Genomic DNA, 27,748 nt, shown 5'->3' on the forward strand with positions numbered 1-27,748 from the left:
ACCACCTACATAAAGATCGTTGCAGACCACGTATACCTCCTCATGGCAGAGATGCAGGTTGGCGCTGTTTTGGCAGCATGAGGGTGACCTGCACAATATTAGGCAGGTGGTTTTAATGTTGTGGCTGATCGGTGTATATATGGGCTGTAAATCAATTTAATTATATATATATTTGTTATTATTATTACTATGTATTTATTTATTTTTTGAATTGTGACTTGTTTCACAACGATTACGCACATTTACCCTTTCTCCATTTTATTTGTTTTGCAGAATTTACATACATTGAAATATGACACCTCAATCTCTTTTTTGCGTTTGTGTGTTTGAGTAGATTCAGATTCAGCACCATCATTTCTTTAAGTAATCGAAGGACTTTGTGAATGGAGGAAGCGTCTAAATGAAACTATGTTTATTTCTACCCAATTTGTGTCATATTTATGAGATCATAATCATGATGGAGAAAGAGACAGTGAAAAGTGTTTTTAATGTGATGAGAATGTTGTAATGATGTCACGTGTGGCTGAAGTTTTTACGACAGAGTGAAATGAGGATCAGGTTATTAGTTCTACAGCGGGAGTGTTTAATACTGTCAGGGTCACGGTCTAAGTTCTGCTTTACGGTACTGCAGTTGCTGTTTAATATATATACACTGTCAGAGGAAGAACTGAAGAACTGCATGTGTTACAGTGTCTCCTACAGAATCTCTGAGCACTTCTGACGGCCACCACTTTAAAGTGTCCTGTTTGAAACATCGAATTAGCCCGGATGAGACTGTCTGACTGACATGTAAAGCAGCTGAATATTGTGTTATGCTGTTCAGGGACAGGTAAATCTGAAAAAGTTGATACCATAATAATAGACAAATAATAAATAATAAAACAGCAGACAAGACTGTAGACTTCGAAATCAGATTTTCTGTCTGTCCAAAAGTAACAAGCTGTAGCGGCTTGTGACCACAGAAATAGGTGACACGTGTCCTTGCATTATTCCACCACAAGGAGGCACTCTTAGAACATAATGTTGATTGCAATATTTTAAAATTTTGGAAAATTAACTTGTTGAAGATCAAAATCTAAATTAGATGTTGTTTTAAAATGTTAAGTGTTGTTGAGGAACCCCAGGGAGGAGATGGTACATACATAAACAGCACTATATGTTTTCATAGAACTAAAAATAAATCAAATGTATGCTTAATGATAATAATGATGTTTTAAATCTGTGTTGAATTTGCAATAGAAACGACAAGCTGTTACACACACGTTCATCTATAGCTCTTGTCATGTTCACAGTTAGATCGGGCTCTGCGCTACCTGCCCATATAGACGCCCCGCGACTGGTAACATGTCCAGATTATTTCACATAACTGTGAATATTTGTCGGATTAAACAGTTCAGCATGACAGTATCTAGTTTACTTACGACTCAGTGCCTCAAAACAAAACTCTGAGGATCTATCACAGATTTAATGTCTCTAACCTGACGATTTCTTTCCTTGATTTCTTGTTTTTTCTTTCTTTCTTTCCATCTTTCATTCATTCAGTTTCTTTCTTTCTCTTTCTTTTTTATTTCTGTCTTTCTTGCTTTGTTTCATTCATTCATTCTCCTTTCTTTCCTTTTTTCTTTTATTGTCTTTTCTTTTTGCTGTTATTTCTTTCTTTCTGTCTTTTTTCTTTCTCTTTCTTTCTTTGTTTTATTGATTCATTCATTCACTTTCTTTTTTCCTTTCTGTTTTTCTTTTCTTTTTCTTTCCTTCATTCATTCGTTCTTTCTTTCTGTTTCTTTCTTTTAATTTTTTCCCCATCTTTTATTCATTCAGTTTCTTTCATTCATTTATTCATTCATTCATTCACTTTCTTTCCTTTTTCCTTCTTTCATTCTTTTTCTTTCTTTTGTTCTCTTTTCTTGGCTTTTCTTTTTGCTTTGCTATTTTTTTCTATCTTTGTTTTATTCATTCATTCACACTTTCATTCATTCACTTTTCTTTCTTTTTCTTTCCTTTCTCTCTTTATTTTTTCTTTGTCCTTTCTGACTTTCTTTGTTTTATTCATTCATTCATTCATTCATTCATTCATTTTCCTTTTCCTTTCTTTCCTTTCTTTTCTTTCTCTCTCTCTCTCTCTATCTATCTCTTTCCTTTCTCTCTCTCTCTCTCTCTGTCTCTCTATTTATCTATCTCTTTCCTTTCTCTCTCTCTCTCTCTCTATCTATCTCTTTCCTTTCTCTCTCTCTCTCTCTTTCTCTCTCTATCTCTTTCCTTTTCCTCTCTCTCTATCTATCTATCTCTTTCCTTTCTCTCTCTCTCTCTCTATCTATCTATCTCTTTCCTTTCTCTCTCTCTCTCTCTCTGTCTCTCTCTCTATCTATCTATCTCTTTCCTTTCTCTCTCTCTCTCTCTCTCTCTCTCTCTATGTCTCTCTCTCTATCTATCTATCTCTTTCCTTTCTCTCTCTCTCTCTCTCTATCTATCTATCTCTTTCCTTTCTCTCTCTCTCTCTCTCTCTGTCTCTCTCTCTATCTATCTATCTCTTTCCTTTCTCTCTCTCTCTCTCTCTCTCTCTCTCTATGTCTCTCTCTCTATCTATCTCTTTCCTTTCTCTCTCTCTCTCTCTCTTTCCTTTTCCTCTCTCTCTCTTTCTCTCTCTCTCTCTCTATGTCTCTCTATCTATCTATCTCTTTCCTTTCTCTCTCTCTCTCTCTCTCTCTCTCTGTCTATCTATTTCTTTCCTTTCTCTCTCTCTCTGTCTCGCTCTCTCTCTCTCTCTGTCTGTCTGTCTCTTTCCTCTCTCTATCTATTTCTTTCCTTTCTCTCTCTCTCTCTCTATCTATCTCTTTCCTTTCTCTCTCTATCTATTTCTTTCCTTTCTCTCTCTCTCTCTCGCTATCTATTTCTTTCCTTTCTCTCGCTCTCTCTCTCTCTATCTCTTTCCTTTCTCTCTCTCTCTGTCTCGCTTTCTTTCTTTCTATCTATCTTTCCTTTCTCTCTCTCTATCTATCTATCTCTTTCCTTTCTCTCTCTCTCTGTCTCGCTCTCTCTCTCTTTATCTCTTTCCTTTCTCTCTCTCTCTCTGTCTATTTCTTTCCTTTCTCTCTCTCTCTCTCTCTCTATCTCTTTCCTTTCTCTCTCTCTCTATCTATTTCTTTCCTTTCTCTCTCTCTCTATCTATCTCTTTCCTTTCTCTCTCTCTCTATTTCTTTCCTTTCTCTCTCTCTCTCTCTCTATCTATCTCTTTCCTTTCTCTCTCTCTCTGTCTCGCTCTCTCTCTCTCTTTCTGTCTATCTCTTTCCTTTCTCTCTCTCTCTCTCTATCTATCTCTTTCCTTTCTCTCTCTCTCTGTCTCGCTCTCTCTCTCTATCTATCTCTTTCCTTTCTCTCTCTATCTATTTCTTTCCTTTCTCTCTCTCTCTCTCTCTCTCTCTCTCGCTATCTATTTCTTTCCTTTCTCTCTGTCTCTCTCTCTCTCTCTCTCTCGCTATCTATCTCTTTCCTTTCTCTCTCTCTCTCTCTCTCTCTCTCTCTCTGTCTCTCTCTCTCTATTTCTTTCCTTTCTCTCTCTCTCTGCTCTCTCTCTCTCTCTATCTCTTTCCTCTCTCTCTCTCTCTCTCTCTCTATTTCTTTCCTTTCTCTCTCTCTCTCTCTCTCTCTCTCTCTCTATCTATCTATCTCTTTCTCTCTCTCTCTCTCTCTCTCTCTTTCTATCTATCTCTTTCCTTTCTCTCTCTCTCTCTGTCTCTCTCTCTCTCTCTTTCCTCTCTCTCTCTCTATTTCTTTCCTTTCTCTCTCTCTCTGTCTCTCTCTCTCTCTCTCTATCTATTTCTTTCCTTTCTCTCTCTCTCTGTCTGTCTCTCTCTCTATCTATCTCTTTCCTCTCTCTCTCTCTCTCTCTCTATCTATTTCTTTCCTTTCTCTCTCTCTCTGTCTCTCTCTCTCTCTCTCTCTCTCTCTCTCTCTCTCTCTCTATCTCTCTCTCTCTCTCCTTCCTCTCTCTCTTTCCTCTCTCTCTCTCTCTTTCCTCTCTCTCTCTTTCCTCTCTCTCTCTCTCTCTCTCTATCTCTTTCCTCTCTCTCTCTATTTCTTTCCTTTCTCTCTCTCTCTGTCTGTCTCTCTCTCTCTATCTATCTATCTATCGCTATCTCTCTCTCTCTCTCTCTCTCTCTGGTCATTTAATAAACATCTCCAGTTATTAACTGTGTTTTTGAAAGCAACGTTCCATGTGTTTGTTTCTTCAGTAATAATGATTTTAGTTCTTGCTCTTTTCGGAGCTATTCTCATAGAAAATAAGAAACCACATGCATGAATTCTCTCTTTTGTTTTCTTCAGGCTAATTTTGTGGCCTGAATTTCTTCATTGCTAGTTTTACAGAGACAGACTTTTGGAGCCTGATCTTCTGTTTTTAAGGTTAAACCTCTATTGAGTTTCAAATCAACAAAACCAACCTCCATACCCTAAACCTTAAACCTAAACCTAACTGAAAGTGATAGTCAGCACCTCTAGTGTTCATTTTTCCAAAAACCTGCATTTCACTATTTTCCTCACACGAAAGTATCATATGTATTCAGAAGACTTGGAATACAGCACACGAGTCATATAGACTACATTTATTATACGTTTATAGTGTTTTTTGAGCAGTATGAACATTCTTCCAAACACCTCCTGTTGTGTTCAGTGAAATAAAAGGGTACATGACAGAATATACATTTTTGGCTGTACTTTCCTTTTAAAGCAAATGCAGAAGGAGAATAGAAAAGCAGCGATTTATTTGTTTGTAGTCAGTGTTTGTCTCATTTATCTGATAAAAGCTTTAGTGTGAGCACACGAGCTGCTGTTTGAATATTAGTGCATACTTTCATTTGATGGTGTTTTTCAGCTCATAATGGGATATTGCGTTGCTTTTTTGTTTGGTAGGAAACATCTGCATTTAACTGCTCGTCTGCAGCACGCATGAGAATATCAGTGAGCTCTTCATCAGGAAGTTTCAAAACAATGTATGCACATCAATTTGCAATGCAGCATGGCCACTTTGTTTATAACATTAATTTATTTATTCATTAATTAATTATTTAGTTCATTTATTTTTTAGATGATTAATTTGTTTTTTTAGGAAGTAATTTTTGGTGTGTGGGGTTTCATGTTGCTGTGCTGTACAGACACAGGTGAAACTAAACACAAACACACACGCGCGTGTGCGCGAGTATAGGAAATATAGTGCAGTATACAGGTACTTGTATGGAGTTTAAAATAATGTTATCATGGGGGTCTGGGTAGCTTAGAGAGTATTGACGCTGACTACCATCCCTGGAGTCACGAGTTTGAATCCAGGGCATGCTGAGTGACTCCAGCCAGGTCTCCTAAGCAACCAGATTGTCCCGGTTGCTAGGGAGGGTAGAGTCACCTGGGGTAACCTCCTCGTGGTCGCTATAATGTGGTTCTCGCTCTCGGTGGGGCACGTGGTGAATTGTGCGTGGATGCCGCGGAGAATAGCGTGAAGCCTCCACACATGAAGCCCCCCCCCCCCCCCAAAAGACAGAAAGATCTGAAAAATATTTTTTTCTCTATCACAATATACAGTCCTGAAATGTAGGTGGTGCTCTGCCACATCCTAGTCCTCACAGATGTGCTCGTCCATAGACATTCAGTCTAATTTTCAGTTTATGCACCACCCTTATCATTTCATTGACTATCTTGGCCTCTGAGTGGACTAGAAGCTCAATCTAGATGTCATTAAAAAGCTGAAACCCTCCTCTTTGCGATGTTATATATCAGTAGTTGATAACATTATCCAATGATTTGTTTAGTATGCATTTTCTTGCTGGACTGCACACTTTGTTCTGGACATCTAAAATATAACATTAGATTATTTACACAAGCAAGCTGACAGGCTCATTTTCTAGAAAACTTCCTCAGGTAAAATCAGATATAAACTCAGTAGCTATTTGGGGCTTGCAGCAGCAGTGATCGGTGCATAAAAGAGACGTTGTATTTGATATCTTGCAGAAAGCATATTTCATTTTGTGATTCTTTTGAAAATCTTTCAAACTGTGGTACGAGGACAACAAAATAAACTGTACAGTCGCATGCCTGAGAACAAGAGCTTTCATTCGATATATAACTTGTCATTTTAAGTGCTCTGCGAAATACTTTTATATTCATATTAATATTTCTATCACATTACCTTTAGGTGGCGCTTATTTGCAACGTATATTTTCAGACCTGATTTTGTTATTTTACATAAAAATACAGAAGTGATGGTGTTCTATGAAAAGTTCAGATTCTATGCTTTCAAAAGGTACCACAGATGCCTGACCTATGTATCCAGGGGCTTAAATGTTTTAAGTGTAATCTTAGTTCGTGGAGCCGCCGGCAAGTCCATAGAGTTTAAGAGGTTAATAACTGAAAAGGTATCAATACACATTTTTAATCTAATTTATGTATGTGTATTCTTATCACAGTATTGTGATGTTAGCTTAGCAACATGCTTTATTATTATCATCTTTATTTGACTCAGTTGTGATTCAAGTCTCCATTGCACTACTTTGTGTAGGATTTTCCAAATGAGATAATTAGATGCTGCCTTAGAAGTTCGCTGCTTATGCAGACACAAAAAAGAAAGGCAGCTCATCAGGTTTTGGAGCAATCATCTTTTAAGAATCACGTCTGGAGGGCCTGTGTATCTCAGTGAGTATTGACGCTAACTATCACCCCTGAAGTCATGTGTTTGAATCCAGGGCGTGCTGAGTGACTCCATTCAGGTCTCCTAAGCAACCAAATTGGCCCGGTTGCTAGGGAGGGTAGAGTCACATGAGGTAACCTCCTCGTGGTCATGATTAATGGTTCTCGCTCTCAATGGGGCGTGTTGTAAGTTGTGCGTGGATCATGGAGAGTAGCATGAGCCTCCACATGCTGTGAGTCTCCGCGTTGTCATGCACAACGAGTCACGTGATAAGATGTGCGGATTGACGGTCTCAGAAGTGGAGGCAACTGAGACTTGTCCTCCACCACCCAGACTGAGGTAACCGCGCCACCACGAGGACCTACTAAGTAGTGGGAATTGGGCATTCCAAATTGGGAGAAAAGGGGATGAAATAAAATCACGTCTGGCTTTAGAATGATAACGTCTTTAGAGAAACCTGGCTATAGGTCCTGGTAAAGACACACTAGACATGCCAACACAAAGTCAAAACACATTTATTTCTTTAAGTCTCTGTCTCTCTGGCACACAGCTCATGGTGTGTTGGTAGGAGTATTATTGGTTTGAGATCTCTGTCTCAGAATTTTCCAAATATTAGACCCTTAAAAAATGATCTTTTTCTAGAGAGCCATATATTCTGAAGCAGACAGATGAGTGCTGAACTTATTTTTATGGTGCCTATCAGTGTAGAATGTTCTTGTTCTTTGGAATGCTGCTGCATTTGGGGATGTTGAAATGGGCACACCATCATAGTGACAGTTTAATGATTACCATAAGAGCACACGACATATGGCGCAGAAGATAGAGTTTCATATGCTCAGATGTCATCACTTTAAACACATGACAGTGCTGGAACCACGGTATGCTGGTGTAAAATGAAATGATGTAACCTCGGCCGTCTGGAAGAGACAAAATAATATTAACCAATGATTTCATTGCATTACATTTCACAAACCAATCAAATCCTTCTGTATAAAACCAAATCTTGACTTACATTGTTTATCACTGAATATCCTTTTTCACTCAGAAATGCATCACATGAAAGCATTTAAATGAATTTTCCAGTTTCAATGCAGTTTGAACTCAGTAGACAGTATTTGTGATTATAATGATGATTATCCCCCACATATTTCTCTCTTGAGCAGAAATACAGGTTCCAGTGAGACACTTACAATGGAAGTCAATGGGGTCAATCCATAAGCGTTAAAATACTCACTGTTTCAAACGTATAGACACAAGACATAAACAATATGTGTGTGTGACGAGGAGGAGGTCGTGGCCGGGCCGCGATGGTGCACAGCCAGCACTGAATCAGCTGATCAGCGTGTGAGCGAGATAAGGTGTGGCCGGAGATGCCGGTTCGAGAGAGAGAGAGAGGTGTCTGTGTCCTTATGTTTTATGTTTACTGTTCAGCCGGTTCCCGCCTCCTCCTTGCCCGTCCTTAGACTGTTACAGTGGTGCCGAAACCCGGGAGGGAGGAGGGATGCGCTGTCGTGGAGTCCTCACCGCTGCCATCCGCCAGGGGAGCAGCTGCGGCCGTCTGCCTGGGGACGGAGGGGTCTCTGCCAGCCGCGGAGAGCCGGAGGAACCGCTGCCGTCTGCTGAGAAGGGGAGGAGCGATTCCATCCGCCAGGGGCCGGAGGACTCACTGCCGTCCGCCGGGGGAGGAGCGAGCTGGCATCCGCCAGGGGGCAGAGGAGCTGTTATGGATCGGCGACAACACGTCCGGGAGCCAGCGAGCAAGTTCTTCTCTCTCTCTCCTCTCTCTCTCTCCCTCTGTGTCCTTGCTCGCCCTTTCCCTCTCCCCATGCCTCCTCTCGTCTCTCCCCCAGGTTCACAGGAGTTGGGGTGGGCCATCGGCTGACAGAACGGCCAGAAGGGCAGCGTCTCCACCCCACACCCCCAAGAAATGGGTGGCGCCCCAGCCTGAATCAGGCGGGGGTGGAGTGTGACGAGGAGGAGGGCGTGGCTGGGCCGTGATGGAGCACGGCCGGTGCTGAATCAGCTGATCAGCGGGAGAGCGAGATAAGGAAGACGCAAGGGGCCATGTTGCATGTGTGTCTGTGTCCTTATGTTTTATGTTGTTTTAAGTTAATTTATATCATTAAAGTTTATGTTTACTGTTCAGCCGGTTCCCGCCTCCTCCTTGCCCACCTTTATCTGTTACAGTGTGTTAACATGATTTTAGTGTGATAAAATCACTTACTAAAATGTTCTGTGTAAAGTTATAGCCAATTTAATAATGTTGTTGTCATGATGACATACTGCTGTAAACCCTTTAATCTGGTAAATGCCGCAAAGCCAGTAAATCCCAGATTTTATCACATTAAAGTCATGTTGTCATGTGTATTGTTTACATCTTGTGGCAATACTTTTGAAACAGTGTATGTTTTAAAAGCCCTATTCACTTCTGTTGTAAGTGCCTCACTTTAACCGTGATTTTTGCTTTTTTTTAAAAGTAAAGGAGGGACGAATCTAAATGTAACGTAATATTCCTTTCATGTTTCATGATGTTACTGTTAGAGATTTCAAAAGGTTCAACTTTACCTCAATCTGTGTTCATTTTGAATTGTCAGGTACAATATTGTTCTTGGATTTTACAAGTGTGCTCATCTAAAACAAGAAATATGCACATAAGACAGAGTTAATATTCTTAACCATAGAGTGTTTAAAGCCGGCATGAAACGGAACTTGTGACTTGGGCGGGGCGATATAGCTACAAAAATTATATCCAGGAGCTTTTATGTTGAAAGTGTGTTTGACAGTCAGTTCTGCATCAGGTTGAACTGCTTTTCTATTATGCTGTTCCGCGTTTGTGGATATGTATAATAACCTTATAGCTGTGACTAATATTCGGAATTGCACGAAGACTTGAACCTGCAGTAATTTTCTGTCACAATGCATGTAAACTGCTCCAAAAGCGCTAAATACACATGCTCATCAGCCCTGCGCATGCATAGATCAGCGTGTCCCGGTTTATTCTGAAGTGCACAGACTCTGTCGCTGCCTTTTGCAGTTTAATAATCACATATGACCATATTGCCATTTTGATGTTATTTTGATCAATTACACAGCCCTGAAGGATCGTGAAATTAGTCTATTGATGTACAGTATGAAACTTAATGGCCAAATAAAAGTAGCCGCTGAGAAACGAGCGAGTAAAAAATCACGTTACAACGTTTTGAATCACAATACACTAAATTTAAGGGAAAAAAGAACACTTAATCGTGCTGTGCATGCCAAGATACCTCCAAAAGATGCATGCATTAAAAATATGAATAAACTCCTGCCACTTTCTCCACTCTGAAGCGATCACCTCTGGAAGCATTCACGCACGAAATGCCTCAAACACAACCACAGATTTGCCATTTTTCCCTCTTCAAAATGGGAACAGGGTTTTGTTAGGGAAACAACTCTTCATTACTGTATCAGCTGCTCTGAAGCCAGGTTTGTTTACATGAAGGACTCTTGAAGGGGCGGAGTTAAAACTGACGAGCACTTACATACATCATCAGAGTCAGTCATATCACCCAAAGAGCAAGTTATGACATTTTGATTAAAGATTACGAGGTCGAAAATGTTTATAAAATAACAAAAACTGCATGGATGAATCATTCATAATAAGACCAGTAGCATGTATTAATAAAATAAAATAGGGTCAATTCTGATTCCATGTCAACTTGAATGAAAAGTCTCATTATTTTCATACAAACACTCACACACTTCATCAGCTCAGCAACAGATATCATTATAGCTCCCATATATGGGGATGTATGCTCCCACTCTTGACACTTTTTGTCATCTGCTGTAGTGTGAATATTCCAAAGGTTTTTGAGGTTTTCCTGATTCCGCAGGAATGTTGTGTCATGTGAGAATATCGAAATTAACATCCATAAACACACTTGATCCGCCTCATGATGACAGTCTGATGTTTATCTGCACCTTTCATTTTTTCAGATGCATCTGTTCACTCAGACATGATGCTGAAGTCAAGCGTTCACACACTTTCACACTTGTTACCTCACTGTGACTGGATGAGCCAGTTTTTGATCAGCCAACAGGTGTCGTTAATGTGTAAATGTGGATGGTCATGTGTTGATGTGTTCATCTGTTTAACAACAGAAAGCCTTTTTGCAGCTGAGTTTTAATAAATAAATGAAATTTTAGACTATGTTTTAATTTCATAAGATTAAGTAAAATTTCATTCCATATGATTTGACCCGAGTATCTAAAATGTTAACATGTTAGGGATAATCTACAGTCAGTCTGTGATTATCGCAATATAAACCCAGACAGGGTAGTCCTAATTATCCTGCTTATTGCACGGCTACTTACCAAATAAATAAATGCATGCATAAAATATTTATTTGCATTACTAAATGTGTTGTTTTTTGAGAAGAGAGAGACTGCAGAGTCTCCAGAAACAACTGAATTCCACCTCCAGTTTGTGTCTTGGATCTGATGGTGTTTAATTTACAAAAATGACAGATTGCTCATTATCCTGCTTATTACACAATTACTTGCCAAAATAATAAATAAATGGACATTAAATATTAATTTTCAAGGCAAATTATGTTATTATGTGAGAAGAGAGAGATTGCAGAGTCTCTAGAAACAACTGAATTCCACCTCCAGTTTGTGTCTTAGATCTGATGGTGTTTAACTTGCAAAAATGACAGATTGCTCATTATCCTGCTTATTACACGACTACTTGCCTGTCTCCAGAAACAGCTGAATTCCACATTTGCTTAAATTGCGAAAATGAGTGTCTGACTGCACATTGTTTTGCATATTACATGACAATTTGCCAAATAGATAAACAAATGCACGTGAAATATTGATTTGAGTTTAAATGATTGTATATTGAGAAAAGAAAGAAATCGAAATCCTCCGGTTTGCGTCAGAGTTCTGTCTGTGTTTATTTTGCGAAAATTACCATCTGACTGCTCATTATCCAGCTTATTATATGTCTACTTGCTGAATAAATAAATGCACATGAAATATTGATCTGAGCTGTAGAGATTGCACACTGATTGGAGAAGTAGGAAAGTTGACTTATAGTACAATACATACTGATATGTTTTAATCCCTGGATGTGGCACAATATTCAGAAATCTCAGCACGATTGACCAATCAGATACAAGTATTCCAGAGAGCTGCGTACTACTATAGTCTAACCACCTCATTCTCTCTCTCTCTCTCTTCAGCGCTGATTGCCATTGGTCAGTACAGCAGCACTATAGAGACGGTGGACGCAGGCTGGTGTAAGGAGATAACAGACCAGGGCGCCACACAGATCGCCAAGAGCAGCAAATCTCTGCGTTACCTGGGACTGATGCGTTGTGATAAGGTGAAGATAACACATCATGACATGTGAGCTCCCCTCACAGTGCTGAATAAAGTTTTTAAAGCTTAGTCATATGGTTAGATATTCTGTGTCAGTGTTATTCTGGAGCTGTGAGAAGATGAAACACATGCTGTTTGTGGCTCTCACAGAAAGAGCTTGTTTTCCCCAGGGTGAGAGGGGTCACCATTAGGCTACGGTATGGATACTCTTTAAACCACAAGCTCATATGGATGCGTTCGACACAAACGCACAACGCCAAATCACCTTTACATGCTGTTAATTCTCCCATGTTTTAATAATCTCATTTACATTGTGGAAGCAGATAACTCTGAGCGCTCAACACTGCTGCTTTCATATTATTCACTTTCTAAACAGTCTAATACAGTCACATACTCCCTTTCATGTCACGATTTTCCATTTCAAACACATGTTAAAGTTTCAGTTTGAGTGGAATTTGAGGCATTTCCATTCATTTAGCTGTGTTCTGGGGACACACATCACAGATCGCTCTGTTCTGCCCTCCGGCCAAATGAGGTTCGGCTGAAAGAACACTATTGATCCAAACCAACACAAATAATCAATTCATTTACGCTTCTCTCTGGACGAGTCTTTGATGTGACGCCATGAAGTGAGAGAAGAATGCCAGAAAGCGCATTTCTTCTTATCAAAGAGAAATCTGGCCACTTTAACAAACCTTCACTGTCCAAGAACAAGCGTTTTCCACTGCAGGTTTGGTTGCCAACACAATGTTTTTGTCACTTTGAACTGTAGTTTTTCGAGCTTTAAGATACTCATAGTTTAAAGTAGTTAAACTAGTAATCCTAGAAGTTCCCTACGTTACATGATATTAATAGCCTATATTGAAGCTATCTGAGAGGGCATAATCTTCATAAATGTTACATGGTATAATTGATCATTTATTCAGACATATTTTTGTTAAACAAATAACAAAGAGTGTTTTGGAATAAAAGAACAATAATCACTATTAGGTTGACTTTATTAAACTTGAACGGTGATATTTACTGTAAATACATAGCCGCAAGATTAAAAAATGATTTCTACAAAATCTGTTTTAGCTTTTTATGTTTTTGCTCTGTAAACTACTAGAAAGTACAGTTTAAAAATGTTTGAAAATCACTTTATATATTTTATCTACTAACAATGTTGAACAGTGCATGTACATCATAGGCGTAGGTTTAAGTAGGGATGACAGGGGCATGTCCCTATCTGCTTTTAGAAAACCAAAAGTGTCCTGACCGGTACCTGGGTAGCTCAGTGAGTATTAACGCTGACTAACACTCCTGGAGTTGTGAGTTCGAATCCAGGGTGTGCTGAGTGACTCCAGCCAGGTCTCCTAAGCAACCAAATTGGCCCGGTTGCTAGGGAGGGTAGAGTCACATGGGGTAACCTCCTCGTGGTCACGATTAGTGGTTCTCGCTCTCGGTGGGGCATGTGGTGAGTAGCATGAGCCTCCACATGCTGCGAGTCTCCGCGGTGTCATGCACAACGAGTCACGTGATAAGATGCACAGATTGACGGTCTCAGAAGCGGAGGCAACTGAGACTTGTCCTCTGCCACCCGGATTGAGGTGAGTAACCGCGCCATCACGAGGACCTACTAATTAGTGGGAATTGGGCATTCCAAATTGGGAGAAAAGGGGAGGGTCAGGACACTTTTTATTTATTTACCACTTTTACTACTTTCACTATTTTAATGGCTATTCACAATTGTCAGTATAATTATTCATGTGTAAATTCTTGTCCAACGTCTTCTGAAGTGGCGCATAAAAGGCGTTGTACTTTAAACAAGCCTCGTTTAAACAAGACGGCCTTCGTAGGACAAATGGAATGGAATGTAACATGGTTGCTATGACAGCACGGCACTCTTTAATAAGCACTAGTGCTTTGAGTGAGAAGGTAACAAATTCTCTTTGGAAGGGAATGTATGAGATACATTTTAGGAGAGTTATAATGATGTAAAGAGAAAAGAAAATATATTTAGTCTAACATTTTATTTTAATAATATATTAATATAATTATACATATTATATACTCTGCACCCATCTACTGAGGTACTTCAACTTGGGAATTAGCATTCCTTGCGTTTGAACGTCATATTTACGGGCAAATTGATGCCATTTTTTTTTTTTTGACAATTCCGTTGAAGCAAAGAATTGTGGGTTGTGAGTGCCCACGAAGGATACACCTCATGCATCCTCCAAATTCCCGTGAAAAAGGTTGCATTCGAAGGCTGCATTCGAAGTGTCCTACTCGCTTTTCTGAAACGAGACAGCCACAGTGATGTATGCGGACGACAAATGCGACCTCCAAACGAGACACAGCCACTCTCTGGAGATTACAAGGGCAGATTTCCATTTGTATCTTAGGTCCAATCATTTAAACTAATAGATTTAAACAAGCATACTTTGTGTACAAATGTATCCTATCTAAGACTAAATAAAAAAGACGAGTTTTGTATGCGGCCCAATGGAAGATTCTGCTTGTACGGGCAGTAAGTGCCATCTTGAGGAGCACACCTTTGAATTTTTGTGACTGTGCCAGGTAAGTGGTGAATTAAAGGTGCAGGATTTTAAAATGCTAGTACAACTGCACAAACAACTGATTGCCATCCCAAATTAAGAATTTAGTGGTGCTACCACCCCTGGAGTTCGCTAGTTCGAATCCCAGGGCATGCTGAGTGACTCCAGCCAGGTCTCCTAAGCAACCAAATTGTCCCGGTTGCTAGGGAGGGTAGAGTCACATGAGGTAACCTCCTCGTGGTCGCTATAATATGGTTTGTTCTCAGTGAGGCGCGTGGTGAGTTGAGCGTGGATGCCACGGAGAATAGCGTGAAGCCTCCACACTCGCTATGTCTCCGAGGCAGCGCGCTCAACACGTGATAAGATGCGCGAATTGACGGTCTCAGACGCGGAGGCAGCTGACAGTCCTCCGCCTCCCAAATTGAGGCGAATCACTATGCGACCACGAGGACTTAAAAGTGCATTGGGAATTGGGCATTCCAAATTGGGAGAACAAAGGGAAAAATCCCCCCCACCCAAAAACAAGAATTTAGTGGTGGCCAGTGGGGCTGCACGACGATTTAAAAAAAAAAAAAAAAACTTGCGGTATGATTTTAATACATTCATCTGTAAAGTTTATAAAGATACAGTGAGCAGAAAATATCAGTCACATGTCTAGTATGTGTGTGTTTCTATGACACAGGCATGTGTGAGAGAGTCGAGCAAGCATCTCATCAAAATGAGTGCAAGGATGTTTCCATGTTTAACAAATTTCATATTTTCTGCACACTATGTAAAGCATACATTTAGCCAATACATGTTTTATTTTGCACATTGAAGAAGAACATTGGGGTAGAAAGGAAAAGCATGTTTCATCTATAAAATACAGGAAATGAAATTAGACCTTCGTGATCAAAATAGCACTAGTAAAAATGGGGCAGAAGAACAGAAAATGAGACTCGTGAGGAAATATTGTGCTTATAGACACTATACTTTCTTGCATTCTTAACATCAACATTTTAAATAATGTCCTTCTTGCATCATGTCCCTACCATGACCCTATTTTTACTGGAAAACAAGACAAAGATACTGATTAAAAAGAGGAATGTTTTACTCTTTGGAAAAAGAAGTTGTGATAGTTTAAGTTAGTTACTCCTGAACACGCAACCTGGTCTCATATTGAAAACGTGACTCTATATACATTTTTGCAAAACTCGTTAAACGTGTCTCCAGGTAAAATTCCCGGCAGTTTCCAGGAGAGATGAACACTAGAGGCGCTACAACAACTGTGTGTTTTATTCACTTTCACTCAAATCATGACTTTAATGGCTGATTATGACTTTATAAATCCTTATTTTTCTCTCTATTTCTCAGAACCTGCTATTTTATGATATCAACACACTTTTACTCTGATGCATCTTTTGAAAAACGATACATTTTAATGCTTGTATTACAGACCCACCTACACATATACCCTTATTCCAATGTGATTAGCTTGTGCGGTAGCTCTCCTGATGGACATTACAGAGTCATGGAAACCGCACGAAATGAGGTGGTTGCTTCAGGAAATTTGATTTTTCGTTTCGCTTCTGCATTTTAAAACACTAATGGTTAGATTCAAGCAAAAGTTTTATCGTTTAGAAGGTATGTTTTAAAAACATCCACCTAAAATTCACCTTAAAACCGCATCTGACACTATTTCACTTGCTTTTGGCGCCCCCAGCTGGACATTTCACTGCAAAACTGCAGCCAAACGTGTTCTGCAGCATGCACATTTTTTATTGCAAAAATGTTGTCATGTTCACGTAAACTTGATGAGATCATGCTGGAAACACTGGAGCATGTTCTGATCTTGAAGCAGTTGCAATTAGTCTCTCAGTGGAAACGGGTTGTAATGTGTTTTTGGGTTTATATCTGGAGAGTTTTACACTGTTGGTGGGAAACTCCAGCTCATTTCAGTCATGTGTTTACAGGTCAATTCACACAACCTGTGAAAGTTCGCTTTGAGATTTACATTCGCTCTCACAGGTCTGTTCTCCCTCAGCAAAACACCTCACAATGTTTGGTCTCGAAAGAAATCCAAAACAGACCACCGTGTCCTTCCTACAGCAGCTCAACACAGCTTATCACACTTTTTCCCCAGTAACAATTTGCCTTGAGGAGAGAACAGCTCATCGCTGAGAAGGGTTTGGATCTCCTAATTGGAGCGTTTCACTTTTGAATATCCATCTAAACAGCTCAGGTCCATTAGAATGTGAATAAATATGAGTAGAATTGAGTGATTTGAACAGCATCAGCGAGAAATGAGACAAAAACAACAATGTCAAACGGCAGAGGAGCATTATGATGTTACCAGAGGAGGAAGAGAAGGAAAGAGAGTTTTTAACGCAGAACTGAAAACAATGTTAAGAGAGATCCGATTTTTTTAAGAATATACACAGTTCAGTTTCAGAGAGAACCAAACGCACAAGAGCGAATTCACTTCATTTATTCAGTGCAAAAACCTGCATTTTATTCATAAACTACAGCAAACCAGTTCAGCCAAGCACTTTAAGAACTAAAATAGCAACTGTCAATCATTTCTTTGTAAATTATGCTCATGATAGATTGTGATTTATTCACAAAACTCAGCACTATGCCTTGCACCATAGAAAGCACTCAGTAAATGTAATTTAATTCAACGGAAGTGTCTGTGTGTTTTTTTTATTGATCATGGTAGCATTAATTTAAATGCTGATGAAGTTATGGAGAAAAGGTAAAACCAGGTATATAAAGAATGTGCAGATGTAGGGGGTCTGGGTAGCTCAGTGGTAAAGACGCTGGCTACCACCCCTGGAGTTCGCTAGTTCGAATCCCAGGGCGTGCTGAGTAACTCCAGCCAGGTCTCCTAAGCAACCATATTGGCCCGGTTGCTAGGGACGGTAGAGTCACATGGGGTATCCTCCTCGTGGTCACTATAAAGTGGTTCGTTCTCGGTGGGGCATGTGGTGAGTTGTGCGTGGATGCCGCGGTGGAAATAGTGAAGCCTCCACACGCGCTATGTCTCCGTGGCAACGCGCTCAACAAGCCACGTGATAAGATGCATGGATTGATGGTCTCAGACGCAGAGGCAACTGGGATTCATCCTGGAATTCATCCTCCGCCACCCGAAAAAACGCCACCACGAGGACTTAAAAAGTGCACTGGGAATTGGCCATTCCAAATCGGGAGAAAAAGGGGAACCCCCCCCCTCCAAAAAAAAAAAAAAATGTGCAGATGTGTCCAAACGTTTGAATTTATATTAGTGATTTTTGAGATCCAATTTCATGTCCCAGAGGGTTGATTTTTATTCAAACGAACAGAATAATAATAATAATAATTCTGACCTAGAAGTTCCAGTTCGTCATCATTTATTTTTGGTACTTTCCAAATGCCTTTTATGTATAGATTTTACTGTTTTAGCCTTGTCCCTGACTTTAATATCCATTATAGAAATACAAATTAGTACGTTTAAAATTAATTAATCATTTCAATATTTATTGTGTTAAAATTATTTCAAATAATAATAATAAAAAATAAAATAAAAATAAAATAAAATAAAAAATACGACTCTCCCACAGCTGTGGCGTCATTTCCAGCACACCAAACAATTTTGCCCCTAATTACGTTTTTTCAAAAGTTAGCGTACTTGTTAACCAAGTGGACAAAAGTGCCAGTGAAGAGACAAAACAGAGAAAAATCTAGATAAATATCACTTTTTACTGGCCGCCATTTCTATATTATTCTAAATTATTATTTAATAATAATTAAAATATGATTTAATTCTGTGTATTTATGATGCATAAAATGGAATGAAATGAGTCTCAGCAAGACAAAATAGTTTATTTAGTCATTTTAGTACTAAAATGTTAAAAATGTCATTTCCATCAGCGTCATTTCCAGCACGGAATTCTATTAAACACTATACAGAAGTTGAGATGTGCTGGGGATTTTCATGACTTTCCGAATGAACGGGCGCAGCACCAAATGTTGGGCCCGGGCACAGAACTATTTTAGGGCTCCCTAAATTAATTGTGTTTGTGGTGGGGGTTATATATATAAATGATTTTAGATGAATATTTAACTGTGCTATATTATTTATAAATAATTCACATTATTTTATTTTCAAACATTATTTAAATCAAGCAATGAATCAGTAAAACAGAAACTGCATACAAACAAAAGTTATAATTTACAAGATCTTGCGTTGGCAAAGTCAGCATAAGATCTCTGAAATGAGGGGGTGCCAGGTTGTCTTAGCAAATCAGTACTTACTAACTGACATTTACACAGGGTCCAAAATAAATGTAAAAATATTATTAAACTAATTATAATTTATTTATTATCAAAATACTTATAAAAACAAACCATCCAACTGAATTTATTTATTTTTGTCACTGTGACAGTGGAATTATTTAGCAGATGTTTTCCTTGCAAATCAGTGACAAGCAATACAAGTTATTAATTCTGTCAGAGAAGTGAAACTGAAACTCATAGAAAAAATATTGCAACTTCTGTTGTGGTTTTTGCTTGGGGACTTGCTATTGGCTGTTGTGATTGCATAATTAATTAGGTAGGTCTGTGCAGGTTTTGGGGATGTTATTAATTAACATTTAAAAGTAACTGGGGGTTATAGTTGTGTGTCAAGTTCCATTTAATGTTAATAATGTTGTTTTATCTGACTACCACACCTGGAGTCACGAGTTTGAATCCAGGGCGTGCTGAGTGACTCCAGTCAGGTCTCCTAAGCAACCAAATTGGCCCGGTTGCTAGGGAGGGTAGAGTCACATGGGGTAACCTCCTCGTGGTCACTATAATGTGGTTCTCGTTCCCGGTGGGGTGCTTGGTGAGTTGTGTGTGGATGCTGCGGAGAATAGCGTGAAGCCTCTACACGCGGTACGTCTCCGCGGTAACGCGCTCAACAAGCCACGTGATAAGATGCGCGGATTGACGGTCTCAGATGCGGAGGCAACTGAGATTCATCCTCCACCACCCGGATTGAGATGAGTCACTACGCCACCATGAGGACTTAGAGCGCATTGGGAATTGGGCATTCCAAATTGGGGAGAAAAATAAAAATAAATGTTGTTTTATGTTATGACAAGGATTTCTTTATAGTTACCATGAGTGAGATTTGTGTATCTATGAGCTAGTTGTGTAGATGTGTGTTTGCGAGAGCATGTGCATGTAAGTTGGAGTTGCAAATTGAAACGTAGATGGTGTGCAACAGTGATAGTGGTCCGTGCAGCTCATGGCCACAGAGAATAAATGTACCGCCTTTGCCTTAACGTGGGCCCCCCTCAAGTGAGTGCCCCGTTACTCAGGTCCAACATTACCGATGGTCTGACGCCCCTGAGAAAGAAAACAAAAATGACAAAAACTGCCCCAAGTTGAAAAAACAACCATATATAAATGTCACCCACGTATTTTCCCTTTTGCCATTCATTCTCCCAAATGAAATATCACCATTAATATCACATTTACAAAACTGGAGATAACTTTAGAAAATGCTCACTACAGCATGATATTATGAAACTCATTTTTTTTAAATAATAGTCCATTCTCAATCACTTCAAGCAGGTTTAATCTGTTTGTGCATTACATGTTTTATTTTATTATTACTGACAATTTTTGAGCGTGTTTGAGTGCAGGCAGCTTTAGTGCCGGAGTCAATCTGTGGCTGATTAAGTCTGAGAACTTCAACAAACCTTTATATTAACAATCAAACTACGTATTTTTACTAAGGAACGTGTGTGTTTAGATTTACTGTTCATACATTTAAATGTTTAAGAGCTAGGATGTCAGTTCTTCAACTGCAGAATACACTTTTTTTATGTAGTTAACAGTTGTTTTTACAAATGTAATGCGCTGTAATCAGAGAGACGTTCAATGGCATGCGATGAAGAAACATCATAATGCTCAGCAGGGAATATCCAGTGTGAATCGGCTTCATTTGACATCATATCAGCTGCAATAGAATATGTTTGACATGTACTGAACCACACAGAGCAAATCCCTTCTGTTCTAGTAAACAACAGCACATCACTCGTCAGATAATATTACAAAGTCCTCTGATCCAAACGCTGAAGTCTTTGAGTTATATTAGAAAATAAGAATAGTCCTGGAGATTTAGGCCTGCAATTGAGATCTCTGTAAAACATGGAGCATCAAATCTCGGGTGATATCGCTGCATGCATGTCCTTGGCAAAATACATTCATTGCAGAATCTGTGTTTGATTATAAACCTACATAAAACCATATACTCAGATTTCACAAGCATATGTCTGCAATTAGTTTGTTGTTTTTGGAAAGTCAGTACATTCAATGCACAGATAATTTAGTTTGTTTGGATTTCATCTCGCAAATGAGATGGCAGATTTGTTTTTTATTTGTTTTTAATTTTCAGCAAATCAATGTGTTGAATTATCCTTCGCAAAACTAGAAGTTGTAGCTGGACGTCACATTGACTACAATTTCCTGATACGGCTCATTGCATGAAATTAAAGACAACAATGTCTGCCTTTTTGGCAGTAATGACATCAATTGTATTGTCTTTTTGTTAAGCAAGCATCGCTATTGTACATATTTAATTTTAGTGATTTGAACAAACCTCTAACCCTTTAAAACTTGGTGCATTGTAATTTACAGTTTATGCTATTAACATGAATGACATGAATTTTATTTGAAAAAATGTACAGGTAGTTGTGATTTTGTAATATCATTTAGTGAAATAATTGTGCTTAAATACAGCATTGCATTGAGTGTGTGTGAGTGTGTGTGTGTGTGAGAGAGAGAGAGAGAGAGAGAGAGATGTGTGTGTGTGTGTGTGTGTGTGTGTGAGAGAGAGAGTGAGAGAGTGTGTGTGAGTGTGTGTGTGTGAGAGAGAGTGTGTATGTGTGTTTGTGTATGTGTGAGAGAGAGTGAGAGTGTGTGTGTGTGTGTGTTTGTGTATGTGTGAGAGAGAGTGAGAGTGTGTGTGTGTGTGTGTTTGTGTGTGTGTGAGAGAGAGTGTGTGTGTGTGAGAGAGTACGTGTATGTGTGTTTTTGTGAGTGTTTTGTGTGTGTGTGTGTGTGTGTGAGAGAGAGAGTGTGTGTGTGTGTGTGTGTGTGCATGAGTGTGAGTGTGTGTGTGTGTGCATGAGAGTGTGTGTATGTATGAGAGTGTGTGTATGTGTGAGTGTGTGTATGTGTGTGTGTGTGAGAGAGAGTGAGAGTGTGTGTGTGAGGTGAGTGAGTGTGTGTGTGCGTGTGAGTGTGTGCATGTGTATGTGTGTGAGTGTGTGTGAGAGAGAGTGAGAGTGTGTTTTTGTGAGAGTGTTTTGTGTGTGAGAGAGAGATGTGTGTGTGTGTGTGTATGTGTGAGTGTGTGTGCATGAGTGTGAGTGTGTGTGTGTGTGTGTGCATGAGTGTGTGTGTGTATGTATGAGAGTGTGTGTGTGAGAGTGTGTGTATGTATGTGTGTGTGTGTGTGAGAGAGAGAGTGAGAGTGTGTGTGTGAGTGAGTGAGTGAGTGTGTGTGTGTGTGTGTGTGTGTGTGTGTGTGTGTGTGTGTGCGTGTGAGTGTGTGCATGTGTATGTGTGTGAGTGAGAGTGTGTGTATGTGTGAGTGAGTGTGTGTGTGCGCATGAGTGTGTGTGATTTGAATGTGTGTGTGAGTGAGTGAGTGTGTGTGCATGAGTGTGTGTGTGTGAGAGTGTGTATGTGTGAGTGTGTGTGTGAGAGTGTGTGCATGTGTATGTGTGTGTGAGTGTTAGTGTGTGTGTGTGTGTGTGCGTGTGCGTGTATGTGTGTGTGTTCATGCATTCCTACTTGTGACTTTAAGGATTTCAAGAGCTAGCGTGTGTGTACCTGTTCATGTGTTAACATGTTTTAAAAGTGCATGACTGATTAAAGCGGAGGCAATTTAAACAGTGTCTCCACATGAGAATGACACTCTTGACATTGTGCATGATGAAAGTTAAAGGTGGAAAGTTTAAACTGATTCCCTGAGGATAGAGAGCAGTAATTATTTCAAAGAACATGAACAGCATCTGTATACTCTCAGAATGTGTGTCAGAGTAAAGTCAGCATGAAACGGCATTCGTGTCTTTCAGACATTTTCAGAGTGAAAGAAAATATAGGGTTTGATTTGATTTTATTAAAAGGGAATAGAGTGCAGCTGTCTGGTTCTGGAAGTAAAAATCCTATTCATTTTCTCTGTATGGGAACTGATTTTTACTGAGAAAGTATAAATCTGCTGTGATCTCAGAAGTTGTTAATCTATGGTTTATTCTTTATATCCTGTGTGTTATTTCAACTTAATAATAAAAAATAAAAAAAAAAGTTGTGTTTAATAGAACTACATTACCCATGATCCAGCAGAGAAAGATCCACCAATCAACCGCAGCGTGAAAAAAAAATGTGCCAAAAAGTCGCTGTCCCTACACTCTCAAAACTACTTATTTAATTGTGTATTTCTGAATATTTAGAAATAAACAAAGTATTTAAATTAATAGTTTTATATTTCCCCATCATTTTTAATCTGATTACATTATTGGCAATGCTTCATGTAAGTAAAAATGCAAAAAAAAATATTTCAGAGGCGGAACAAAATATACCAGTTGAATGAAAGATTACAGATAGTCCCGCTCCAAAACTAACGCCATTTGTCGAGCCGATGTCGCCGTGTCAGGGCTGGTCAGGACAAATGCAAATCTGGATTTGGAAAAAGTACCACCTTTAAGTGTCTGGTAAATTATGAAGGATTGATGTTCTGTATGTAATTTGATCCTTCATAGGGAAAAGTGAAAGTGTCAAATTAAAGCAATCCTGTGTGTTGCAGGTGAACGAGGAGACCGTGGAGAGATTGGTTCTGCAGTATCCTCACATTGTGTTCAGTACAGTGATGCAGGACTGTAAGAGGACGCTGGAGCGAGCCTATCAGATGGGTTGGAGCCCCAACACGTCCACCGCATCCTAACACACACGGCTGCAGAATCATTATCATTGATATAGCGTTTATTTCGCCTTCCTTTAAGAAACAACATTATGCAGCAGAAACATCAATACAGTGCTGGCGCCGTTTGAAATGAACATGAATTTGCACTAGCGGTGAACATGCAGGAGTTATTCAGATGTAACATGCAGAAGTGCATTGAGTGAATCTCACAAAACCTGAAAAAAAAAAAAAAAATATGATAAAAGATTCAGCCTATCTATTTTTGTGACATTATTTCATGACAATTAAATGCACCCCCCCACACACACACACACACACACACACACACACACACACACACAGAATGTTTTACTTGAATTTTATTGGACTCTCAATATGTCAGCATAAATCAGCATCAGTTAGAGGCAGTGCAACAAACACTAGCATGATGTTTAAATACTTTAATATCATATTTTTTTGGCATTCAATAAAGAGAATTCTGGCCCTAAAAATCAGCTACTGTAATTCTCATCTCTTCAGTTAGACGTGTTCCTGACAGGTTTTATGATTCACCCTTTCAGTTTGTTAATAGTCTGTGTTCAGTTAAATACGATGCACTTCCATTAGAAGACTCTCTCTCTAAAAAGACTCCACATGACTGTTTGGAGAAACAGTTTTAGACAGTTTGCTGATCGACCATGAAACTCTCTGGCAAGTCGAGTTTAACGCTTGGAAACTCCATCAAGAGCGAGTTCGACTCTGAATGTTTCCACGTAACTATTTTGAAGAATGCGCTCATGACTCACAATTGTTAACGTTACCGACGGTCTTTGATTCCGAATATTTCAGCAGCAAACCGCACTGATCAGAGCATATATGTTTATGTGATATAGAAATAGATTAAAACACACGGGACGAGATATGTAATGCCTTCTGTTGTTGATTTCATTTGAAGATAATGTCGTTTACTCTCGTGATACTGTAACCAGTGGTTTGGAGTTGTTTGGAAGTACAGTGATGATGTAGGATTGTTTTGTTTTGTTTCTTTGAGAAAACTCGAGGTATGTACACCATATGGAATTCTGCATAACCTATGAATATTTGATGATGTCAGGCTGTGATGTATATTCACCTGGAATGTAATCAATGAGAGCTGTTTGAGGTCGAGCGGTTAGTTACTGTACTCATCTACCCTTCTTCTGTTTCACAACTTGCCTGTGATGTTTTCTCATTCAGATGACCAGGGTATTTTTCTATGGTATATAATAGCTGATGCCTGTAGTGCTCACACTGTCACACGTGAAGACTTTAGTTACAGTGTTCTCTTTTACTGTTCTTGGGGATTTGAGTCAATTAAAAAACACAATTCTACTTCACTGGCTCCTGGTGTCATTTAAATCAATCGTGTGCTGTGTGTTTATGTGCTTTGAAAGATACAAACAAGAAACTTCACATGAATGTGACACATCTGTAATAAAATCTATACTCAGAAACTTGAAATGCCAGCCGTTAATAAAGTTTTACACATGACTTACTCCTTGCATGCTTATTTATTAAATGCCATTTATAAATATTCTTGATTAAATATGTTTATTAATGTAGAGCGCTTTCAGCTCCCAATAAAAGTGGTAGTATGCTCTGTGGAATTAAAATGAGTTAAACTAAGCAGTTTTGCCCCCAAATGCCAGTAAAAGTCCACAAATCCTATGTGGGCCTGCACATCTGTGCTGCATTATAATGTGAAACTACTTTCAGCACTTCCTGTTTATCGTGAAGGAAATGTCTGAGGAAGTACTGTAAGCTGTGTCTTTGGCTTCCTCACACATATTGTGATATTCTGACCAAAAACTGCCAAGGTATTACTATGTTTTTGGGGAAGGGTACCATGGTCATTCCATGATTCTTTAGAGAGACATTTTTAAATATCTTGGAGTAACTCGTGAATATCATACTTGGTGAATATAGGGATTTTTTTAATTACAAGTAAAATAAGACCTGTGGTTAAAATTACTTGAAGTGACTCACGTTTTGTTCTGCAACATAAATTACACACAGTCGTACCTCAAACATGGGTTTAGAAGCTACTGCACAAAAATGCATTTTGCTAATCAAGGACTACAACTACCATCAGCATGTGAGCGATGCGCTTTACCAAATGGACGACTGTTGTAGTCCTTTGTGGCGGGGTGAGCAAGAGACAGATACAGTGGGTGTGGCGTCAGGACTCGGAGAGGCATAAAAAAGGTTATATAATAAACAGAATAGGGGGAATAAAGTGTCCAAAGGGGAAAGTGTCCAAAACAAAGGGAATCTGGCATCTTCGTGGTGCATGTGAAGGAAGGTAGTGCAGAGGGGGTAAGGTCCAGGCATAGTGGGCGGGGTCCAGCGGCTGCAATGGGCAGTGGCTTCTTCACAGCAGCTTGGCTTCCCTGGGCTGCATCGTGCTAGAGGAATAGCGGCCCGGCATCCTGCCCGTTGGCCACGATGCGTGCTCCAATCCTCTGGTGTCGCATCAAATGATCTGGGGTGCAGGTCCGGCGATGCATCTAACTCGCATTCCTGGACCTACAAAGATGCCAGTGGGTAGAGACCGGTCTCCCAAAGAGAGGCCCGCTCAGTTTTTAAAGGCAGTGGTGATGAGGCTCTTCATTGAGCTCAGGTGCCCCCATCACGTGCAGCTTATCTCTCCTCTGCCCACTCCAGTCGTGAGCCTGGCTGAAGTATGGCTCTCTGAAGATAATAATCCTTGGAAGGGGCGTTTCATTCCAGCACATTAACAACCCCCCCCCAGCATCAACCCGGCGGCACCTCCTTCCACACTCCTTCACGTCAGGGTATGAGGCAGAGATGCTCCCTCTTCAGCCGTCCACCCGGGAATTCTACTTCCTCAGCTAGGCCTGTCGGTCGAAATGGGCATGTTGGGATGCCTCTTCGGGCAGCTCTCCCTCTCACTCACACCAGGGTAGGGACAGAGAAACACAGGTTAAAGATGACAGCCTCAACCAACCACAGGGTAAATGGCAAATATGAATGCAGCACTTACCCTTTTGCCGGTTGGGAGGCTGTCCCCCTAAATTCTTAGTCCCCCTCTGGGTTTCTCAGAAGACTGGCAAGCGGGAGGGCACGTGATGTCACAGTTGGTGCCCAACTGCGCCATCTCCTGCTCACTAAAGTGCCCGCATTCTCCATCACTGTGACGGGGTGAGCAAGAGACAGACACAGTGGGTGTGGCGTCAGGACTCGAATAGGTGTTTATTGAAAATAATAATAAACAGAAAAGGGGGAATAAAGTGTCCAAAATAATGGGGAATCAGGCATCTTCGAGGTGCATTGGGCTATGTGAAGGAAGGTAGTGCAGAGGGGTAAGATCCAGGTATAGTGGGCGAGGTCTGGCGGCCACAACGCACTCCCCTCCTTGGTCCGGGACGCAAGGGGCTGCGGCTTCTTCCCAGCGGCTCGGCTTCCCTGGGCTACGACGTGCGAGGGGAATTTCGGCCATGGTGTGTGCTCCAATCCTCCGGCGTCTCATCTAATTCAGGCCAGGAGTCCGCGGTGCGGGTCCGGACCCTTCCCGTGCCATTCCTGGACCTATGAAGATGCCAGTGGGTAGAGCTCGGTCTCCCAAGGAGAGGCATGCTCTGTTTTTAAAGGCAGCTATGATGAGGCTCTTCATTGAATTCAGGTGCACCCATCAAGTGCCGCCAACTGGGAAAAAGTCCCTGCGTCCCTCCTCTCTCTCTTCTGCCCACTCCAGTTATGAGCATGGCTGAAGAATGGCTCTCTGAAGAGGTGGGGTGACAATGATCCTCAGGAGGGGTGTGTCGTTCCGTCACATCTTTATTTAACGACGGGTTTGCAACATGCATATTTAAAAGGCACAACGGCTTCAAAATCCACGAATGAGGTATGACTGTGTGTAATTTATGTTCTTTTGCCACATGTCTTATTTCACTCATAATTTGACTCGAAACCCATGGCAAATTAGCCTTCCGGGATTTCCTACAAGTTGACGGCATAGCTTAGCAGCACTATGAAAGATTGGCATGGGAAAAAAAAATTAAATAATAATTTCACTAATGACAGCAGTCTAAAGTGCAGCACACAAAACCTCAGTACAGACACAACTAAGAAATAAAGCAGCATATGCAGTTCTGCTCGTGGATATCCACTTTACTTACCACTATTTGCTCAAATGAAACTCAGTATCTTTCAAAGATTTGATGTCTCTAACCTTGCAAGCTTTAGCAAATCCAGTGGTCA

The 27,748-nt window shown here is 40.1% G+C and overlaps 1 protein-coding gene across 1 annotated transcript in view; it reads left to right on the forward strand.

Moving 5' to 3' along the window:
- Positions 1-24,864, forward strand: part of fbxl17 (F-box and leucine-rich repeat protein 17) — a 370,606-nt gene extending 345,742 nt beyond the window's left edge. The window contains exons 9-10 of the mRNA XM_051668507.1: positions 11,896-12,038; positions 23,393-24,864. Coding sequence (XP_051524467.1) covers positions 11,896-12,038; positions 23,393-23,530 — 281 coding nt within the window. The 3' untranslated portion in view covers positions 23,531-24,864. The remainder of the gene's footprint in view (positions 1-11,895; positions 12,039-23,392) is intronic.
- Positions 24,865-27,748: the final 2,884 nt, after the last annotated feature.

The sequence above is a fragment of the Myxocyprinus asiaticus genome, chromosome 33, assembly GCF_019703515.2.
Source record: "Myxocyprinus asiaticus isolate MX2 ecotype Aquarium Trade chromosome 33, UBuf_Myxa_2, whole genome shotgun sequence".
Taxonomy (NCBI): Eukaryota; Metazoa; Chordata; class Actinopteri; order Cypriniformes; family Catostomidae; genus Myxocyprinus; species Myxocyprinus asiaticus.